The 23155-nt window shown below is 40.3% G+C and overlaps 2 protein-coding genes across 2 annotated transcripts in view; one reads left to right on the forward strand and one right to left on the reverse strand.

Annotated features, from left to right (window-relative positions):
• Positions 1 to 353: 353 nt before the first annotated feature.
• On the reverse strand, positions 354 to 17588 carry LOC112235262 (interferon-induced very large GTPase 1). Its single transcript, XM_024403678.1, has 7 exons — positions 17537 to 17588; positions 17089 to 17186; positions 12793 to 12884; positions 7961 to 8087; positions 6973 to 7230; positions 6604 to 6864; positions 354 to 6493 (listed from the first exon to the last, which is right to left on the reverse strand). The coding sequence occupies exons 2-7, from the start codon at positions 17171 to 17173 to the stop codon at positions 1806 to 1808; spliced, it is 5511 nt and encodes a 1836-aa protein (XP_024259446.1). The 5' UTR covers positions 17174 to 17186; positions 17537 to 17588; the 3' UTR covers positions 354 to 1805.
• A 2595-nt stretch (positions 17589 to 20183) lies between these two features.
• The window catches only part of LOC112235261 (up-regulator of cell proliferation), a 31648-nt gene continuing 28676 nt past the window's right edge, over positions 20184 to 23155 (forward strand). Inside the window, exons 1-2 of the mRNA XM_042328296.1 lie at positions 20184 to 20262; positions 22634 to 22719. The gene's annotated coding sequence lies outside the window, so the exon portion shown is untranslated. The remainder of the gene's footprint in view (positions 20263 to 22633; positions 22720 to 23155) is intronic.

Genomic DNA, 23155 nt, shown 5'->3' on the forward strand with positions numbered 1-23155 from the left:
CCCTACAAGATACACTGTGCCCCAGGACTGGAGTATGTCTTCTTTGGGATGAACTCTGACCTCTATACGTCCAACAACAACCTCAATATAGCTCAAATCCAGATGGGCCGGCCCCTAGGAGACCCCTTGGCCTTTATGGTGAAGCAGAGTAATAATGGTCACCCTTTGTCTCCCTGCCCTCGGTGAGCCGTGATCAAAACATATGCACTGTAAATCTTGGCATATTCTAAACCTAAGCCTGCCTATCTAACATATTAATGCATACCATTTCTAACCTCTTGCTCTGAATCAGAAAGCATTTTACTTTTGTCATTTAAAGAAACAAACCAACAACAAGAAAATCAACAACAACGTCCAAAGTATGAGCAATATATTTCTGAAGATAATGGTTTCTTTAAATGTAAAAACATTTTAAGTTTATTTGACAAGGATCACGTACAATTGCAACATACTTCTCACTGGAAATATGATGAATGAAACTCAAGTTGTCAGCCTTTTGTTTTCATTCTCTCATGACTGTGCCATGTTTGTGCTGCCAATGCAATAAAAAGCTTGATATTGAAATATTGAACTGATAATCCAGTACGTTTATTACATCGGATGTTATGTGGTATTCAATGGAACCTATTTTTCTCTAAATATATCATCATTTAATACATTTTTACATAGGAACTGTTACTACTGTTGGAATAGCCTACCTTGTTTAAAGACATTCATAGCTAGAGTGTTGACTGCAACACGTCAACAAACTGGACCAGTTCAATGACAAACTGTTAAGGTTATTTTTCATTGATATATTATACAAGAAAGTGATTAGTTGATTATGGAATATATTTGGTGGGAACTACTTATACAGTAAGAGGCATCAAGATGATTGTGTGTGTACTTCAGTTACAGTATTGTAAGCAACTATACAATCTAATCCAAATATTAAGCTACTACAATAGTACTGATATTTCATGGGGACAATAACGCAATAGACTATAATTATAGTCTCAGAGAACAGCACCATTTTCAAATGTAATTGTTTCTCAGCACTTTCCTGAATCAACTAAGTGTAAGTAAAAGAAAAAGGTCGGACCAATGCTTGATTTTACCAAACCCAATGAATGTTACAGAAGAATGAAATATGAATCCCATTCACCACTTACATACTGTAAGAACCCAAACATTCAATGGCTGCTATTTATAGACAGAACTATGGATGTTTGCGGCTATATAGTGTTTGTTCAAATGTTCTTGGTTTACAAACGTTGGAGTAAAACAAGCTTATATTTTGGTTTCTGATGGGATACGACAGTTGAACTAAACCCATGAGGCATAAGTTACTGTATATTCTTCAAGAATCAATGGGTACATATGATGATTAATTTATAAGTCCAAAAGTGGATATACTAACTGCTGATTGCCACTTTAAAGCATTGGAAAACAGATTCCTCAATGATCGTTGTCAGTGCCTACCAAGTAAACACATCAAGTTCAAAGACTGATGTATTTTTTGCGAATTGCTTTCAAGCAATGCAAAACAGAGTAAGTAACAAGTAGTTGTGGCACAGTGGTGTATAACAGATTATCATTCCAGCCCCCATTCCAAGGCTCTTCAATTTAGAGAACATACTGCTCATGAAGCAGATGGCAAGGACCATGATTTGAGTATGAAAACGTGCATAAACAGATTCAGAAAAATTCATATTTGAAATCTGACATTAAATCTGACATTTATTACTGCAGGTAATGTATTTTATTAGACTACGGCCCGACACCATTGTTCATTATATTACAATTCCTCTTTGAGGTAGAGGCTCTCACTTGATGCTAAAAGACTCTTTGAGGCTTTTTTCTGCCTGTTCCTTTGTGATCAATTTCCAGGCAGGTGGTGTTATTGCTGGGAGTGCGTCATACTTTTTGGCAAATTCATTGTTGAATTTTACCATTACATATTTCCAGTAGTCTGAGGCCTCGATGCTGGGATCAGCCGGGATATGCCAGTTGGGGAAAATGTCTCTGTACCTTTTGTAAGGATGGTATTTTTCATTTGTCTCGTAGCATTGGAATTGTTGCTCACTGAACACAGAGGAGGAGCAGATATCAGTCACGAGTTTCCTTGAGGACACAAACCTGTACTGACCCAGACCCTGTGGTCTGTGTATTGAGGCACAGTGGTCTGTGTGGGCCTCTCCTCCTGCCTCGCACGGTGCCTTGCAGAATGGACATTGCTTCCCACAGCCAAATACTCTTTTGAAAAGAACATTCTGTGGTTTAATCCTCAATTGTTCCAGTTTCCTCTGTGCATCCACTCCCTCTTGGAACTTGGTCCTCAGGGATTGTTCCATTTCTTCAACAGATGTTTTGAGACAATGGGCAAACTGCTCTTGTTCAGCATTATTGAGAATCATGAAGGCACTCAGAGGATCCTTGGGAATGACCAGTGTATCTCCAAGCTCTGTGCAAATGTCCTGAATTAATTTCTCAAAGTTGCTGTTTTTCTTGGTTTGGGCCTTTGTAATGGCATCCATTATTTTCTTGACGATTGCTTTTAGATGTTTATCTTCCAACTGAAACATTGTTTGCCCCTTTGAAAAGCGAGCCCTGATTTGATCAAATATCCAATTCTTGACAAACTTTTCATACGAACAAATGTAGCTGTCATAGCTCTCAAAGTTAAATTCTGAAAGCAAATGTTTCAAGATTGAGTACTGGAAAAATGCACGAGTGCTGAATTGAAGGGCATTTTTTCCTGTCAGCATTTCATCAACGATATCTGGACCCAATGAATGGGCAACACTTTCTTCCACTGCAGGTCTGAGGCAGAGGCATGTGAATTCCTCTGCTTTTTTCTGACACTGGTCTCGTTCATTGAACAAGTCCTTGAAGTCAGAGCAGTACTTGTCTTTGTACAGATCAAGGCATCGGCGTGGGTCATTGACTTCTATGAAATGGTCATGCATTTGCTGAAATTCCCTGGCTGCTGTTCCACAGATATGTAGTTTTAGTGTGACTTCAAATAGGACATCAGTCTCAAGATCTTTGCTGGCTTTTAATCTTTCCTCAATCATGTGTAGGATCTCCAGAATATAATTCTCATGGTAATCTGTTTCCCTTTCCACCTTCTCCATCACAAATTGTCTGCATGTCTCTATGAGGTTGTCAGCCATCAACTGGGTTTTCTGTGTGTGTTGATCAAAGTGAAGCCATTGTTTTACTTTCCTTAGAAACCCATTTGAAGCCACTTTGAATGGCTCTTTTCCTGAATGTTCCAGCTTTACTCTAGCTATCATTTCATTCACAGAACTTCCCTTTTGGTACATGTTTGAACGGAGCTGGCGAAAAATCTTTCCAAAAATGTTTTTCTTCTTCAATCCTGGGAAGGACAACCTCTGCACAGTTTCATTCCACATCTGATCGAAATCTCGCTCGAGTTCCTGATCTGACTTCTCAGATTTGCTCTTCCTGCATTTATCAATTAATCCCAGAACACTCTCTTCCAGTCTTGCTGTGTGGGTCTTCTTTATTGTGTCCAAATTGTTCATTCCCTGTCTGATCTCAGCAGCTGCTTCCAGTTGATTCAGCACAGAGTTCTCCATTTCTCGTCGAAGGCTTTTTGCACTGTTGGAGAAGACCTCTCTGTACCCCTCCACTAGATGCACATTTCCTTCTGTCTGTTCATAATACTTGGTCAAGTTGTCAAGAATGGTCTTCTCCCATTTGGAAAGCTCAAACAAAGCTTTGTTTTTCAATTTGCCAATCAAGTCATTCATGTCTGATGCCTCAGATTTCACAGTGATTGTACCAAAGTTGGAGATCCTTGTTTCAGCATTTGTTACCCAAGTATACATGTGCTTTTTGAATGACCATTCCCATTTGTGGAACTCAGTGCACAACTTCATGTAGGCATCAGCCACCAGGCTGTTTCTGAAGCTAAAAATGAAGTTTTCATACTTCACAGCATTCCACAAGCTTTTTGTCCACTCCAGAAACTCTGTTATGTTGTTTCCAGAGGCCTCACATTTCTCCAAGACTTCAATCATGTTTTTTTTAAACTCGTAGACGGACTCGCTGTACCCAGCGTTGACAGGTGCCATTGGAGGGTTTCCATGCCAAAGTCCAGGGATGTACCAGTTACCAGTCTCTGGGTTGTACTCCATCACATCTGTGAAGATCTTGTTCTCTTCTTTGTTTTCCATGCTGGCTGCTGCCTGGGTCATCTCGTTCAATTGCTCCAAGAGCATTTTCCGGTCTCTCATGTTCTTGTCGTGTGCCGAGACATCTGCCACATTCTGGTGGACGAACTGACACTTGGGCTTCTTTCCCACCTCTTTCATCCGGAGAAAAGCATGGACAACAATTTGAAGGATGTCCTTCATCTCGGTTGAGTTCTCCATGGCAATATTGATTATTGTGACATCACTCAGCCCAACAACTAGAGTGGCTAGCTCGTTGTCGTGTTCAAAGCTGTCATCTAACTGTGCCAGCTCTGGCGACTTCAGCCCTTCTGTGTCGATGATCACTACAAAGTCGCAGTTCAGCTCTTTCTTGAAGTCTTCTTTGACTTTGATGAGAAGCATGAAGGCCCCTCTTGTGCATCTGCCGCTACTGACTGCGAACTGCACTCCAAACATTGTATTCAGTAGGGTGGACTTTCCTGTGCTCTGAACACCTAGAACAGTTACCACCAGGATCTTGTTCTTCGGCTGCACCAAGACATTGAGCTGATGCAGCACATCACTCACCCATCTCAGAGGTATGTTAGACGCGTCTCCGTCCACCAACTCCAGAGGAAACCCATCCAGAAGTAACTCAGCACATAGTCTGGGCAGGTGCTGCAGTTGTTGCCGTGACTCTTTAGTTTCGCTCAGTAAGACCGCAGATTCGTACAGTTGACCCATTTCCCGTAGGAAATGTTCAGTTCCTAAAGAACTGTTTGAAATCTGTCTATCAAGGTATGCAATTTCTTCTTTGGTTTCAGATGAGTTCTGAGACTTTTCTTTGTACAGCTCCCTAAGGCCTGAAAGGTTTTTACGAGACAGATTGTCCAGGTTCATTCGCATCCATTTCAAGAAGTAGGACCTTTCTAGCCCTGTGCTTGATATTGCATGTATGAAGCAGGTCATTGCCTCTGACATGTCATACCTCCTTTGCTGTTCCCTAAGTTGTCTTTTCTCTGCTTGCAGTTCACTTTTGTACGTCTCAATGTTCATCTCCCCAGCTTTCCGCAGTCTGCATTCCTCCTTCTCTAGACGTGCCAGCTCCTTCCAGATCTGTCCTTGCAAGGGAAGCTGACTTTCCTTATACTGTGGGGTGTCATTAATTTTTGACGTGATTGCATCAGCATTTTGCTTGGCAATCTGACATTCTTGGCAGTCCTCGTCAACCAAGATCCCAAGCTCATGTGCCACTTCAGCCATCTGCTCCAATGGCATTTTAGAATATGAACTCTTGATCACCTCACCAACTGTGTTTCTCAGGTTCTTCACAAAGTCTGCATCATTCATCTGTTTGGTTTTCAGGATGATGTTGCTTTTCTTCAAGTTCAACTCTGCTGCTGTTTTCTTCAAAGCATCAATGCTGAAGCTCTTGCTCTGTGGGTTACCCACCAGAAACAGCTGTGCCTTGGTGTGTTGGCTGGTCAGTAGCTTGTACTTGTTGTCCAGGTTGTCGAAGAACACAAAGACTGCTGCGGAGGTTGAACAAAGAAAGAAGTACTGGGTCTCAAAGGAACTGATGTCCCCTCTCAGATTGGTTACAGCAACAGCTTCACCAAAAATGTCAATGTTTTTTTTCCCACTTGGGAGGTACCAGCTTATCTCAACCAATCCATTGGATATCCTCCTTGGACTATCACCACATTCCATGTCATGGTGGACAAACGTATCGTGATACTGTTGGGGATTACTCAGAAGCTTGTTCAGAATCTGTGACTTGGACAGAGAGCACTCACCCAATCTGACAAAAGAGACCATGGGGAGGTCAGAGAGAACAATCCTGTCTTCAACAAATCCTCTTGGGTCTGCCAATGAATGAGGTCTAAACTTCTTGACAATGTCTCGCATTGCCCAAAGCATGAGCATGCACTGTTTTGTGTCACAATTGGGGAGAAGCAAGGGCACAGAAAACTGACACATGGACATTTTCAAGACCATCTCTTGCTGCAGAAAACTGTTAGAGCACAGAAAGAGAGCAGTAACAATGTCTAAGGGGTTTACAACATTACTAGAGTCCATGTTATCAACAAGATTATCCAGATCTAGGTCTATGTTGCAAAATGAAGCATCACAACTTGCCTCGCCTCCTGATGAGATGCATTTCACACTCCTAGCTGTTACATTAACCATCATTAACCTCTTCAGGAAAGACCATGGTAGGGCTGAGAGAGTCTGAGCGGGTTCATCTGTGACGGTCTTCTCATCGATCTGCAGCACGGTGCTCAGGGCGAGCTTCTCTGTGTAGTGTTTCTCCAACCCCAGGTCCAACAGCAAGCTCTCCAGGTGGGTTTCTGTGGGGGAACGAGAAGGGTTTCAGATCTGAGCGCCTTGGTTGTCAATCAATCCATTAGAAAACATCCTCCTGTCAAAGTAACACAGTGAAAATTCTTAATACACTCACTTGTGCGTACATATGTCACAGCAGACTTGCTTTGGGTCCCGTTTTTCAGCACCATAGAGACGTGGAAGGAGTATTTGACACCTGGACTCAGACTGGAGAACGTCAGGGTGTTGGATTCTGTTGTTATCTTCTGCACATCCTCTCCATCACAGGAACAGGTCACGAGACATGCCTCAGGAACACCAACACGTTTGTCCCAACTCAGAGACACTGATTCACTGCTGACATGATCTATCTTTATCTTTTCAGGTGGCACAGGTTCTGCAAAAAGGACAAAGGACCCAATCCAATTATAACTGAAATAATGAAAACACAAGTTAAACATAATTCTCCCTGTAATGCAAGACATGTTTGAATCAAAGCACTTACTTGTATACATGGACATTGTGACCGATGCTTTCTGATTCCTATCGTCAGTGACCGATGAGACGCTGAAAGTGTACTCTGTCCCCGGGTACAAGCCTTCCACGTCAGTGCTGTTGGATCCTTGGATGGACAGGATCTCTCTCTGGGTGTAGCAGGAGTAGGTCAATTTGTAACTCCATGCCGGGTCAAAAGGAAGCCAGCTCAGAGAAACAGAGTCACTGCCAACATAGTGAACTGTTATTTCTCCGGGGGAGGACAGCTCTGTGAAAGAGAGTAAAAAGTTAAGTTATAAATAATGTTCATCTCTGGGAAAGAGTTGTAGCAGCTAAGGATGGGCACAGTTATTCAAATATCCGAATGGAGTTTAGTATTCGATTACTTGTGTGAATGTTCATTTTAGCAGAAAATGAATATTAGGCCTATTATAACAATGAAAAGCTTGTGTTATTAAATGATATTATCATTGTGACATTGTTACACACAGGGATATACCATGACATTTGAAATTCTTAATTGAATAAAACTAGTTTTTATTATGATGGTATGAAAAGGTTATAAATTAATACTTTTTCTGTATACTGTATTATCGCTACTGTTGTTATGCTAGTAGTGAAAAACAGATACAACCGCTGACAGTTATTAACAAATACAACTGATGTAGTGGTAAAACAAATTGGTGGGTAACTGCTTATGATTGTTCACAGTGAATAAAGTAATGCTCCCTATATTTTATGCACTTTTCCATGATATGCGAGTAAACTCTTGAACATAAAACAAATAATTTACGTGTGTTTTCCCCCCACTACACCACTGGTTACAACATAATATCACTACAACTCCCTAATATGCATACAGATGCAGTGTTTTCATGTGAATGGAAAGAAACTGATATTCATTTTATGAAATGATAAAGAATACTCTAAGCTTGACAATAATTCAGAGATACAGTATTTTGTAAATGATATAATTTTCTCTAATATTACTGAAGCACCTTCTACAGCAGCCTCCATCTGTTGAGCTGGCTCTACCTCCAGACCGTCAACTTGTGCTCTCTGACATGTGTCCTCATCTTCCCCAAGTTTTAAGTCAAGGAATTGATCACTTGCATCATGAAAGTCCTTCAAATGAATAGAAAAACGTTCACAGCTAGAATGAAAGGTTTTATACTTTCACATTTATGTCAATGTAATGATTAAAAAATGTCCCCACATTGCAAATTGCAAAGCAAATTCATTGATAAAAGAGGGCACATTTTAAGGACAACTACATAAAGTATTCACACCCCATGATTTTCCCCACATTTTTTTGTGATACAAATTGAGATTGTAATGAATTTAATTGTCATTTTCTGTCAATGATTTACACAACATACTCTGTAATGTCAAAGTGGAAGAAACATTTTAATATTTGTAAAACATACAAAATATTAAAAATATTAAAATAATAAGAATATATACAGTGCATTTGGAAAGTATTCAGACCCCTTTACTTTTTCCACATTTTGTTACGTTACAGCCTTTTACAAAAATGTATTTAAAAAAATCACATCAATCTACACACAATACCCCATAATGACAAAGCAAAAACAGATTTTTGAAGTTTTTCAAATGTATATAAAAATAATAATATGAAATACCTTATTTACATAAGTATTCAGACCCTTTGCAATGAGACTTGATATTGAGCTCAGGTGCATCCTGTTTTGATTGATCATCAGTGAGATGTTTCTACAACTTCATTGTAGTCCACCTATAGTAAATTCATTTGATTTGGCATGATTTGGAAAGGCTGTCTATATAGGGTCCCAGAGTTGACAGTGCATGTCAGAGCAAAAACCAAGCCATGAGTTATTGTCTGTGGAGCTCCAAGACAGGTTTGTGTCGAGGCACAGATCTGGGGAAAGGTACCAAAAAAATTCTGCAGCATTGAAGGTCCCCGAGAACACATTGGCCTCCATCATTCTTACATGGAAGAAGTTTGGAACCACCAAGACTCTTCCTAGAATTTTCCTAGAGCCAAACTGAATAACCGGGGGAGAAGGGCCTTGGTCAGGGAGGTGACCAAGAAGCAGATGGTCACTCTGACAGAGCTCTAGAGTTCCTCTGTGGAGATGGGAGAACCTTCCAGAAGGACAACCATCTCTGCAGCAACCCACCAATCAGGCTTTTATGGTTGAGTGGCCAGAAGGAAGCCACTCCTCAGTAAAAGGCACATGACAGCCCGCTTGGAGTTTGCCAAAAGGCACCTAAAGATTCTCAGACCATGAGAAACAAGATTCTCTGGTCTGATGAAACCAAGATTGAACTCTTTGGCCTGAATGCCAAGCGTCAAGTTTGGAGGAAACCTGGCACCATCCCTACGGTGAAGCATGGTGGTGGCAGCATCATGCTGTGGGGATGTTTTTCAGCGGCAGGGAACGGGAGACTAGTCAGGATCGAGGCATAGATGAACGGAGTAAGGTACATAGAGATCCTTGATGAAAACCTGCTCCAGAGTGCTTAGGACCTCAGACTGGGGTGAAGGTTCACCTTCCAACAGGACAACAACCCTAAGCACACAACCAAGACAATGCAGTAGTGGCTTCGGGACAAGTCTCTGAATGTCCTTAAGTGGAATAGCCAGAGCCCAGAATTCAACCCAATCATACATCTCTGGAGAGACCTGGAAATAGCTGTGCACCTATCCAACTTGACAGAGCTTGAGAGGATCTGCAGAGAGGAATGGGAGAAACTCCCCAAATACAGGTGTGCCAAGCTTATAGTGTCATACCCAAGACTCGAGGCTGTAATCGCTGCCAAAGGTAATTCAACAAAGTACTGAGTAAAAGGTCTGAATACTTATGTAAATATGATATATTTAAAAAAAATGGTTTTGCTTTGTCATTATGGGGTAGTGTGTGTAGATTGATGAGAAAAAAACTATTGAATCAATTTTAGAATAAGGCTGTAACATAACAAAGTGTGGGAACAAATCAAGGGGTCTGAATACTTTCCGAATACACTGTATGTATACTGTGCCTTGCTAAAGCATTCACACCCCTTGGACTTCTTCACATTTTACTCTGTTACAAAGTGGGAATAAAATGGAATTAATTGTATGTTTTTGTCAACAAATCTACACAACAATGTTAAAATGTTCAAGTCTTGCCATAGATTTTGAAGCTGATTTAAGTCAAAACTGTAACTTGGCCACTCAGGGACATTCACTGTCTTCTTGGTAAGCAACTCTAGTGTAGATTTGGCCTTGTGTTTTAGGTTATTGACCTGCTGAAAGGTGAATTCCTCTCCCAGTGTCTGGTGGAAAGCAGACTGAACCAGGTTTTCCTCTAGGTTGTTGATGTGTTTAGTGCCACCCCATTTTTCTTTATACTGAAAAATGCCCCAGTATTTGCCGATTTCAAGCATTTACTTTAGTGCCTTGTTGCATACAATATCCATGTTTTGGAATATTTTTGTATATTTGTATTCTTCTTTTCAAATCATCCGTCATTATTGTGGTGTCACTACAATGTTTTTGATCCATCCTCAGTATTCTCCCATCACAGCCATTGAACTCTGTACTGTAACTTTTTTTAAATCCCCAATGGTCTCATGGTAACGTCCTTGAGCAATTTCATTCCTGTCCCATAGCTCAATTCAGAAGGACGACTGTATCTTTGGCGTGTGCCTGTGGTTAAATTCATAATCTTACAGCATATTAACTTGACCATGCTTAAAGAGATATTCAATCCCTGATTTGTTATTGCTACCCATCCACCAATCACTGCCCTTCTTTATGAGGCTTTTGAAACAGCTCTCTGGTCTTTGTAGTTGAATCTGTGCTTGAAATTCAGTACTTGACTGGGAGACCATACAGCTGTTGCATGTATGGGGGACAGATTAAGGGTTAGTCGTTACAAAATAATGTCCACCCCTATTATTTCACACAAAGTCCATGCAACTCATTATGTTATTTGTTAAGCCAAATTTACTCTTGAACTTATTTAGGCTAAGGAATAACTAAGCAACGACTACATTTTAGTTATCACATTTTCGTCAATATTTTTTTTTTTATGTGATATGTTCTTCCACTTTGACATTACAGAATATTTTGAGTAGACAAAAACGTACAATTAAATCCATGTAAATCCCACTTTGTAACACAATAAAATGTGAAGAGATCGAAGGGGTATGAATGCTTATGCAAGGCACTGTATATACAGTACTAGTCAAAGGTTTGGACACACCTACTCATTCAAGGATTTTTCTTTATTTTTACTATTTTCTACATTGTAGAATAACAGTGAAGACATCAAAACTATGAAATAACACATGGAATCATGTAGTAACCAAGAAAGTGTTAAACAAATCAAAATATAGCCACCCTTTATATACCAACCCTTTGCCTTGATGACAGCTTTGCACACTCTTGGCATTCTCTCAACCAGCTTCACCTAGAATGCTTTTGCAACAGTCTTGAAGGAGTTCCCACATATGCTGAGCACTTGTTGGCTGCTTTTCCTTCAATCTGCGGTCCAACTCATCTAAACACCACCTCAATTGGTTTGAGGTCAGGTGATTTTGGAGGCCAGGTCATCTGACGCAGCACTCCATAACTCTTCTTCTTGGTCAAATAGCCATTACACAGCCTGGAGGTGTGTTGGGTCATTGTCCTGTTGAAAAACAAATGATAGCCTCACTAAGCGCAAACCAGATGGAATGGTGTATCGCTGCAGAATGCTGTGGTAGCCATGCTGGTTAAGTGTGCCTTGAATTCTAAATAAATCACTGACATTGTCACCAGCAAAGCACCCCCACACCATCACTCCTCCACACTTCACGTTGGGAACCACACATGCGGAGATCATCTGTTCACCTACACTGCGTCTCACAAAGACATGGTGGTTAGAACCAACAATCTCAAATTTGGACTCATCAAATAAAAGGACTGATTTCCACCTTTCTAATGTCCATTGCTGGTGTTTCTTGGCACAGGCAAGTCTCTTCTTTATTATTGGTGTCCATTAGAAGTGGTTTCTTTGCAGCAATTCATTTATGAAGGCCTGATTTCACGCAGTCTCCTCTGAACAGTTGATGTTATGATGTCTGTTACTTGAACTCTGTGTCTGTGAAGCATTTATTTGGGCTGCAATCTGAGGTGCAGTGAACTTATCCTCTGCAGCAGAGGAAACTCTGGGTCTTCCTTTCCTGTGGTGGTCCTCAAGAGAGGCAGTTTCATCATAGCGCTTGATGGTGTTTGCGACTGCACTTGAAGAAACGTTAAAAGTTCTTGAAATGTTCCACATTGACTGACCTTCATGTCTTAAAGTAATGATGGACTGTTGTTTCTCTTTGCTTATTTGAGCTGTTCTTGCTATAATATGTACATGGTCTTTTACCAAATAGGGCTATCTTCTGTATACCAACCCTACCTTGTCACAACACAACTGATGGGTTCAATTGCATTAAGGAAAGACATTTTCAAGGCACACCTGTTCATTGAAATGCATTCCAGTTGACTACCTCAAGAAGCTGGTTGAGAGAATGCCAAGAGTGTGCAAAGCTGTCATCAAGGCAAAGGGTGGCTACTTTGAATAATTTCAAAAAGAAGGTATATTTTGATTTGTTTAACACTTTTTTGGTTACTACATGATTCCATATGTGTTATTTCAAAGATGTAGAAAATAGTAAAAAGAAAGAAAAACCCTGGAATGAGTAGGTGTGTCCAAACTTCTGACTGGTACTGTATATTGAACTGACAAAGTTTTTCATTCTGTATGATAAGTTATACAATACATATCTATCTTCAAAAACCTTTTGGTGAAAGAGGAACAGAAAACCCTACCTCTTCATCTGAGGAACTGTCCATTGGCAAGGTGTCTTCAGCCGCCCCACTCCTACCCAGGTCATAGGTCACATCTTTCAAACTGCCTGGCTCTGCAATACGTTTGGGATAATAGATGAGCTCATGTTGCAGCACATCAAAAACATTAAAAGATGCTTTATTTTCCATTATAAACTGGGTGGTTTGAGCCCTGAATGGCTGACAGCTGTGGTATATCAGACCATATTCCACAGGGACGAGAAAACATGTATTTATACTGCTCTAATGAGGTTGGTAACCAGTTTATAATAGCAATAAGGCACCTCAGGGGTTTGTGGTATATTGCCAATATACCACGGCTAAGGGCTGTATCCAGGTATTCTACGTTGCGTCGTGCATAAGAATAGCCCTTAGCCGTGGTATACTGGCCATGTACCACACTCCCTTGGCCCTTATTACATAATTATATACAGTGGGGAGAACAAGTATTTGATACACTGCCGATTTTGCAGGTTTTCCTACTTACAAAGCATGTAGAGGTCTGTTATTTTTATCATAGGTACACTTCAACTGTGAGAGGCGGAATCTAAAACAAAAATCCAGAAAATCACATTGTATGAGTTTTAAGTAATTAATTTGCATTTTATTGCATGACATAAGTATTTGACACATGAGAAAAGCAGAACTTAATATTTGGAACAGAAATCTTTACAATTACAGAGATCATTCGTTTCCTGTAGTTCTTGACCAGGTTTGCACACACTGAAGCAGGGATTTTGGCCCACTCCTCCATACAGATCTTCTACAGATCCTTCAGGTTTCGGGGTTGTCGCTGGGCAATATGGACTTTCAGCTCCCTCCAAAGATTTTCTATTGGGTTCAGGTCTGGAGACTGGCTAGGCCACTCCAGGACATTGAGATGCTTCTTACGGAGCCACTCCTTAGTTGCCCTGGCTGTGTGTTTCGGGTCGTTGTCATGCTGGAAGACCCAGCCACGACCCATCTTCAATGCTCTTACTGAGGGAAGGAGGTTGTTGGCCAAGATCTCGTGATACATGGCCCCATCCATCCTCCCCTCAATACGGTGCAGTCGTCCTGTCCCCTTTGCAGAAAAGCATCCCCAAAGAATGATGTTTCCACCTCCATGCTTCACGGTTGGGATGGTGTTCTTGGGGTTGTACTCATCCTTCTTCTTCCTCCAAACACAGCGAGTGGAGTTTAGACCAAAAAGCTCTACTTTTGTCTCATCAGACCACATGACCGTCTCCCATTCCTCCTCTGGATCATCCAGATGGTCATTGGCAAACTTCAGATGGGCCTGGACATGCGCTGGCTTGAGCACGGGGACCTTGCGTGTGCTGCAGGATTTTAATCCATGACGGCGTAGTGTGTTACTAATGGTTTTCTTTGAGACTGTGGTCCCAGCTCTCTTCAGGTCATTGACCAGGTCCTGCCATGTAGTTCTGGGCTGATCCCTCACCTTCCTCATGGTCATTGATGCCCCACGAGGTGAGATCTTGCATGGAGTCTCAGACCGAGAGTGATTGACCGTCATCTTGAACTTCTTCCATTTTCTAATAATTGTGCCAACACTTGTTGCCTTCTCACCGAGCCGCTTGCCTATTGTCCTGTAGCCCATCCCAGCCTTGTGCAGGTCTACAATTTTATCCCTGATGTCCTTACACAGCTCTCTGGTCTTGGCCATTGTGGAGAGGGTGGAGTCTGTTTGATTGAGTGTGTGGACAGCTTTTATACAGGTAATGAGTTCAAACAGGTGCAGTTAATTCAGGTAATGAGTGGAGAACAGGAGGGATTCTTAAAGAAAAACTAACAGGTCTGTGAGAGCTGGAATTCTTACTGGTTGGTAGGTGATCAAATACTTATGTCATGCAATAAAATGCTAATTAATTACTTAAAAATCATACAATGTGATTTTCTGGATTTTTGTTTTAGATTACGTCTCTCACAGTTGAAGTGTACATATGATGAAAATTACAGACCTCTACATGCTTTGTAAGTAGGAAAACCTGCAAAATCGGCAGTGTATCAAATACTTGTTCTCCCCACTGTAACACCAGTGACAAAAAGCACTAAACTGACCGTCCTCATTGTGACAACTGTTCATGATACAGCCCTCCCACTCCCTCATCCTCATGCACAGCATACACACACACACTATATAATTCACTCACACACATACACATGGATTTTGTTTTGCAGATACACTAACGTTCAAAAGTTTGGGGTCACTTAGAAATGTCCCTGTTTTTGAAAGAAAATACAAGTTTTTGTCCATTAAAATAACATCAAATTGATCAGAAATAAAGTGTAGACATTGTTAATCGTAGCTGGCAGATAGCAACCATTACTTCTGTGTTTCAATGGCACAGTTTTTTTATTTTACCTTTATTTAACTAGGCAAGTCAGTTAAGAACAAATTCTTAATTTCAATGATGGCCTAGGAACAGTCAGTTAACTGTGGACCTTGTCAGGTCAGGGATTCAAGCTTGCAACCTTCTGGTTACTAGTCCAATGCTCTAACCACTAGGCTACCTGCCGCCCTGTGTTAGCTAATCCAAGTTTATCATTTTAAAAGGCTAATTGATCAATAGAAAACCCTTTTGCAATTATGTTAGCGCAGCTGAAAACTGTTCTGAATAAAGCCAGAAACAAAATGGCCAGAAACAAAGTACTTTCTTCTGAATGAGTGGGAGGCCCCGGTGCACAACTGAGCAAGAGGATAAGTACATTAGAGTGTCAAGTTTGAGAAACAGACGCCTCACAAGTCCTCAACTGGCAGCTTCATTAAATAGTACCCGCTTATTCACTGTTGACCTTGAGACTGGTGTTTTGCAGGTATTACTTAATGAAGCTTCCAGTTGAGGACTTGTGAGGAGTCTGTTTCTCAAACCCTAATGTACTTGTCCTCTTGCTCAGTTGTGCACCAGGGCCTCTCACTCCTCACTCCTCTTTCTATTCTGGTTAGAGCCAGTTTGCGCTGTTCTGTAAAGGGAGTAGTACACAGCGTTGTACAAGATCTTCCGTTTCTTGGCAATTTTTTGCATGGAATAGCCTTCATTTCTCAGAACAATAGACTGACGAGTTTCAGAAGAAAGTACTTTGTTTCTGGCCATTTTGAGCCTGTAATCGAACCTACAAATGCTGTTGCTCCAGATACTCAACTAGTCTGAAGAAGGCCAGTTTTATTGCTTCTTTAATTAAAACAACAGTTTCAGCTGTGCTAACTTAATTGCAAAAGGGTTTTCTAAAGATCAATTATCCTTTTAAATGTTTTACCTTTATTTAACTAGACAAGTCAATTAAGAACAAATTCTTATTTTCAATGACAGCCTAGGAACAGTGAGTTAACTACCTGTTCAGGGGCAGAACGACAGGTCTCTAACCACTAGGCTACCCTGCCACCCCCCAAAATGATGAACTTGTATATCTAACACAACGTGCCATTGGAACACAGGAGTGATGGTTGCTGATAATGGGCCTCTGTACACCTATGTAGATATTCCATTAAAAATCTGCCATTTCCAGCTACAATAGTCATTTACAACATTAACAATGTCTACACTGTATTTCTGATCAATTTGATGTTATTTTAAAGGACAAAAAATGTGCTTTCCTTTTAAAAACAAGGACATTTCTAAGTGACACCAAACTTTTGAACAATAGCGTATGTGGTAGTACAGTAGTGGCTGAGTTCACACACTTAATGTAATGTAATGTTTTTTAATTGTATATAGCTGCCTTAATTTTGCTGGACCCCAGGAAGAGTAGCTGCTGCCTTGGAAGGTACTAATGGGCATCCATAATAAATACATACTGTATACAGACAATGGACCAATAGTTTATCGGAATAGGGTTAAATGTATGTAATATGATATTCTAGCAGACTATTTTATCTAAAGAGACGCAGTCGTGCGTGCATACATATGGGTGTTCCCAGGAATTAAACCCACTATCCTATTCCAATCGTCATAGCCTACCAACTGAGCTGGAGGACCACTATTGACGCTGATACAGGATAGGATCACCCCACCCCCCTCCAGATCAAAGACTAAGAAATATATATATATATATTATATATACACAAGTAAACTATCATATTCATAAAATGAAATGATCACAGGCCCTATTTTCACGATGTTACGAAATACTTTTTAAAACTATTGATGCATTTATTTTTCTACTTGTGAGTGTGAAGAGATTGTTGTTTGAATGAATACCGTTTTCTAGTTGGTAGTGTATTTTGTTTGAGGCCGACAGGACTCATCACTCGTCTAGAAAAGGCCCGACGCTACTTACCTATCTCTTCTTCGACGATTGCGTTGCATCTCAAGCAAAACTGCTGTCCCTCCTCACAAAGGGTGTTACATCGAGGACACTTCATTTTCTGAAAATGTCTGGAACACAACTCAATAAAAATATGTGCCTAACAGTAAAGTGAAATGTTGTACTAATTTAGACACCCCATAGAATGAATAAAACTGTTTATCAATGCCGCATAATCAGATCATAAGAATGTTGGGAAAAAAGGACATCTATTAGGCTACACTTTCAAACATTTGCATTCGTAAAAAGTATTGGCTTACAGCAACCTTGGTTTATAATCAGCTAATGTGATATTAGATTTACAATTTCGTTGGCTTACAGGTTGTATTATCTTTCACTTCGTTAAGATAAAACATTAGTGGCCATGTGATTTAAGCTATTAGACAGTTTGATAAGCAACACTTTACGAGACACGACTCACCTGCATATCACACCGCAGCTCAATGACAACGCATAATCAAACGTTCCAGCTACAGCACTAAATGCCATTGGGATGAACCATGTGTAAGGATGAAACTGTCTACTGTGCCAGACTGACAACATTCATGCCATCACATTTTGAAAATGTTCAGTAGTTCATTGTATTCACATATAACTTTAGCCTACACTTTATTAGAATGTAGTTAACGTTAAAACAAATATATATATATAAGCCTGATTTTGTTATCATTTGGTTCAGTCCGTCTATACTTTTATTTCAGTTTCATTTCACTCAAATGGTAAGGGGATAGAATAGAATAGACTAGGTTGAGTTTCGTTTTGACAAGGCAGACTGCAGAACGTTTTCAATGGCACGTAATGAAGGATGGTCTTGAACATGAATGAACATTTAGCAGACTAATTGGTGTACTGGTTCAAATGTGTGTGGCTTGAATCAGAGCCATTGAACCACTTTCCCTTCAAAGTCTGCTTGGTCCCAAAAAATTAAATGGCAAATGTTCTCTACGTAGCCAACAAACATTTAAAACTAGGGCTCAAAAGTAGTGCACTATAGAAGAAATAGGGTGTCAGACGCAGCCATGTTTAATTGTATTGTTTTACTGTAAAGTGTAGAATTACCTCCAGGGAGAGTGCAGTGTCCAGCCCGTTGTAGCTGGGTCTGTGTCACATGTATCATGGCAACCCAGACAGGTCTTGTTGACTAATGTAAACGTTTACTATCAAATCAAATAGATTTTATTTGTCAGATGCGCTGAATACAACAGGTGTAGGTAGACCTTACCTTGAAATGCTTACTTACAGGCCGTTAACCAACAATGCGCTTCTAGAAATAGAGTTAAGGAAATATTTACCAAATAAACTAAATAAAAAAATGCAATAAAGTAACACAATAAAATTACATAACAATTACGAGGCTATATACAGGGGGTATTGGTACCTAGTACAGGTTAGTCGAGGTAATTTGTACATGTAGGTAGGGGTAAAGTGAGCATGCGTAGATATTAAACAGTGAGTAGCAGCAGTGTAAAAATAAAGGGGGTGGGGGGTCAATGTAAACAGTCCGGGTGGCCATTTTATGAATTGTCTAGCAGCCTTATAGCTTGGGGGTAGAAGCTGCTAAGGAGCCTTTTGGACCTAGGCTTGGCACTCCGGTAACGCTTGCCATGCGGTAGCAGAGAGAACAGTCTATGACTTGGGTGACTGGAGTTTTTGACAATTTTTTGGGCCTTCTTCTGACACCACCTAGTATATAGGTCCTGGATGGCTGGAAGCTTGGCCCCAGTGATGTATTGGGCTGTACGCACAACCCTCTGAAGCGCCTGACAGTCGGATGCCGAGCAGTTGCCTTACCAAGCGGTGGTGCAACCTGTCGGGATGCTCTTCTGAAGCGCCTGACAGTCGGATGCCGAGCAGTTGCCTTATCAAGCGGTGGTGCAACCTGTCGGGATGCTCTCGATGGTGCAGCTGTAGAACTGGTTACCTTAGATAGATAGGTTACTTAAGGCAAAAACGAAAGGAGGGTGGTTTGTTCTTTACATTTATTTGATTTTTATTTCACCTTTATTTAACCAGGTGGGCTAGTTGAGAACAAGTTCTCATTTACAACTGCGACCTGGCCAAGCTAAAGCAAAGCAGTGTGACACAGACAACAACACAGAGTTGCACATGGAATAAACAATAAACAAGCCAATAACACAATAAACAAGTCAATGACAGAGTAGAAAAAATAAAGTCTATATACAGTGTGTGCAAAAGGCATGAGGAGGGAGGCAATAAATAGGCCATAGGAGCGAATAGTTACAATTTAGTAGATTAACACTGGAGTGATAAATGAGCAGATGATGATGTGCAAGTAGAGATACTGGTGTGCAAAAGAGCAGGAAAGTAAATAAAAAACAGTATGGGGATGAGGTAGGCAGATTGGGTGGGCTATTTACAGATAGACTATGTACAGCTGAAGTGATCGGTTAGCTGCTCAGATAGCTGATGTTTAAAGTTGGTGAGGGAAATAAAAGGTCAGAAGAATGGCTGGATGGCTGGATGGGCATGAATGTGTTGCAACCTGAACAGCTACCAACTCTAAAGTTGCATGTTCAAATCTCATCCCAGACAATTTGAACTAATTAGCAACTTTGCAACTACTTACTACTTTTTAGCAACTTTACAACTACGTGTGTCCAAACTTTTGACTGGTACTGTGTATATCTATGTATTTTTTTTAATTGGCAAAATATTTTATCGCCTTCCGTTGACATCAATGAATACATGCCACTGTAGGGCCTTCCTGGTGAAATAGAGGGATTATGGTCACCATCGCCTCCCTGAGCTGTGATCAGAACACACTGTAAAGATTAAAGCCTATATATCCATTAATGTGATCTGTTTCTAACTTCTAACCCTTCTTTCCTTCTCTGTAAACTGTTGGTCGAAACAAAACTGCTTGCTTCCAATTTACAGAAACACGAAACTGAAAGAATATTGGACGGACTGAACCAAAACTTTATCCTTGCTTTTAAAATGTTAATTACAAAATCAAACTTCGGCAATGTGATCGTGAACACCACATTTGGTCAGAAACAGTCAGTCATGAAAGATAGTCTTTCTCGTTTCATATGGTTCCTCCCACCACCTCACTCCGAGAGCATTTATGGTGAAAATGAAACACATTTTTATTAGATTGCTGAACTCTCTGGAAGATGTATTGAGGTGAGCTGGTTGGCGGAAAGTATGTGATATGCTAGTAAGAATACATTAAACTTTCAAATAATAGTTTAAATCAAGGCAATAGACAAGTTGTTTGTTTTATGTTTTAATAACGTCAATAGAAGCCTTTAAAATAAATTGTGAGGCTTGTTGTTAGGCTATCATTAGCGTAATCGGTGCGCTCTGCATCATCAATTCCAACAGTCATATTTTCTGATTTAACTCAGTGATTGCACGTGTGCACACATGCATGATGGCAAATGTAAATATTCATAATATGCTACGTGGCCTAGAGTTACACATGCAATGCAAAAGAGTTTCAGCTTGAGATGTAGTAGCGTACTTCTTGTTGTGTGGCAGGTTATTTGCTGTAAATGAAGTGTCCTCGATGTCTCACGCTTTGTGAGGGACATCCGTTTTGCTTGAAATGCAATGGAGAAAGAGAGGAGAGTCATGGCTGTTTTATGAGTGAAAACTAAATATGTACCCAGCTAGCACATAACGTTAACAATCCAAGAACCATATGCTTATTCGAGTTTGGTGAGAGCCATGGTTGACCTATGGTTATTTTGCATACAACCTTCCCACAATATTCTGGGAATAGTGCATAATACCCAGCTAGCACATAACGTTCTGAGAACCATGTGTTTCTAAAGTGGACATATTTTTACTTTAGCATAATACTTCCAACAGGTTTCTTCATGGTTCTATTTGAAGTAATCTTCTCAAATTATTCCGAGAAGGTTAAGAAACAACCGTTTTTCTGTGGGAATTTCATTACTTCAGCATAACATTTTCTGCAGGTTTCCTTGTGGTTCTATTTAAAGTCATGTTCTCAGGACATTAAGAAACTTACCATAAACCACAAGAAAACATTGGTAACGTTATAAGAATGTTATTTAAAAACTTACATTCCTTTCTCAGCTTCAATAAAACTCTCTAGCCTCGATCTTGTTAAGTGTGTTCAGGTGTGTTGGCTTCCTCCAATTATTGGCCACACCTGAACTTAATGAGTACTTGTTTCCTCTGAAATAGGGTCTGTTTGAATAGAATAAAATGAATGGATTGTATAAGTTTAAAAAAAAGATGGCATGCTAACGGCAGGGAAGCCTAGTGGTTAGAGCGTTGGACTAGTAACCGGAAGGTTGCAAGTTCAAACCCCCGAGCTGACAAGGTACAAATCTGTCATTCTGCCCCTGAACAGGCAGTTAACCCACTGTTCCTAGGCCATCATTGAAAATAAGAATTTGTTCTTAAGTTCTTAACTGACTTGCCTGGTAAAATAATGTATTTTTATTTTTTAAACTACATCCTGGTGGCACAGTGGAATAATCCCATGAATAGGGAACAGAAGATCATAGGTTTGAATCTCACTGACCATGTGCCACAATAAAACTTTTTTTTTTGCATTATTAATGCCTAACTAAATTAAGTTCCATGTGTTCTATCTGTGCTTGGAGTTCAAAACAGTTAACCCAAACTAATGTAACAGTATGACTTTAATCCGTCCCCTCGCCCATGCTCTTCACACATCAATAGTCACCCTCGAAGCATCGTTACCCATCGCTCCACAAAAGCAGAGCAAGGGGAACCACTACTTCAAGGTCTCAGAGCAAGTGACGTCACCGATTGAAATGCTATTAGCGCGCACCACCGCTAACTAGCTAGCCATTTCACATCCATTACACTAAGCTAGCAGTGTTATTAAAAGCCTTATTGAAACATGTTCTCATAACATTATTAATTATTTTCAAATAATAACCTATAATTTTCATTCTCAGAATGTTAATGAAACCTCCCTGGAAAACTTTCAGAGAACCATAGTAAAACATTTTCAGAGCCTCCCTGCAACCAAACAATGTGTGTTCCCAGAACAGGCTAAATGTTTACTTTCGTTCTCAGAAGCTTTACAAACGTTCAGTTTTATCGGTCTATTTTTATCTTAGAAAAAGCCTCCAAAATGGCTTCGTTCCCAGAACCAATGAAAAAGCAAAAATGTATGGTCCCTCAACTTCCAAGGATCGAAATGTGCTGCCTGGGTATTTTGTCATACTGCTACCTGTCAGTGAAGTAAATTCTGGCAAAATGGTTAGTGAGTGCCACAATAACATACCATTTCTCGAGCATTAATTAATTTGATAATACTGGTTCTCCTTTACCATGTCATTTTGGGGACTTGCAAACTTTTGGATACTAGTCCAACGCTCTAACCACAAGGCTACCCTGCCGCCCCAGTGACCATTTACAATAAAGCATCTATTAATGTTTTTACCAACACTTGTAATGGAAGTTTATGCTGTTTTTTTTATCCTAAGGTTATTTAATTAGCATTGTTACATTGGTTAACTTATCTATTATCCCATACTTATTTCAGATCCAGGCCATCTGAAAGTTTTTGACCTTTGACCCGGTGTAAGAGGCGTGGCTGAAAACACCCTGCTAATGGATATAAATGAAGAGGTAGGTTGTGACACTTGGGGTTGAACCTTAAATCTTTTCTCAATTTCTCACGTCCTCTCCTCACTCCCTTCCTTAAATGCAATGCAATGGATCTCTGATGCGTTTTGAGAAAGGAGGAAAGGAGATAGAATTCAAGGAAAGACTTTTGATGCTTTTACATAGGTACAGGAGGACAGTGTCCAGATTGGAGGGCATTCATATTTGTTCAGATAGCTAGATGCTTTGCATACTGTCAAGATCGTGTAAAACTATAGCACCACCGAGGATACCCCTTCAGGCAGATGGAGCAGAGGCTAAAGTTGTCTATTGCCCAGAGACTGAGAGGAGGGTGGAGAGAAAAGGGACTGGAAATGTCAATGAGAAGCCTCACTGCTGGTTAACTTGGTCGTCTGACCATGTTGGTGAAGATGGACAGATGAAGGGCAGAGAAAAAGAG

The sequence above is a fragment of the Oncorhynchus tshawytscha genome, linkage group LG10 (assembly GCF_018296145.1).
Source record: "Oncorhynchus tshawytscha isolate Ot180627B linkage group LG10, Otsh_v2.0, whole genome shotgun sequence".
NCBI lineage: Eukaryota > Metazoa > Chordata > Actinopteri > Salmoniformes > Salmonidae > Oncorhynchus > Oncorhynchus tshawytscha.

Excerpts from the sequence above, each read along its gene's own strand:
- LOC112235262 (XM_024403678.1), bottom strand. The coding sequence starts at position 17,173 with ATGAAGTGTCCTCGATGTAACACCCTTTGTGAGGAGGGACAGCAGTTT. Across the intron at positions 8,088-12,792 it reads ACAGTTCCTCAGATGAAGAG|GACTTTCATGATGCAAGTGA; the intron begins GTAGGGTTTTCT and ends ATTCATTTGAAG. Across the intron at positions 6,865-6,972 it reads CACAATGTCCATGTATACAA|AACCTGTGCCACCTGAAAAG; the intron begins GTAAGTGCTTTG and ends TCCTTTTTGCAG.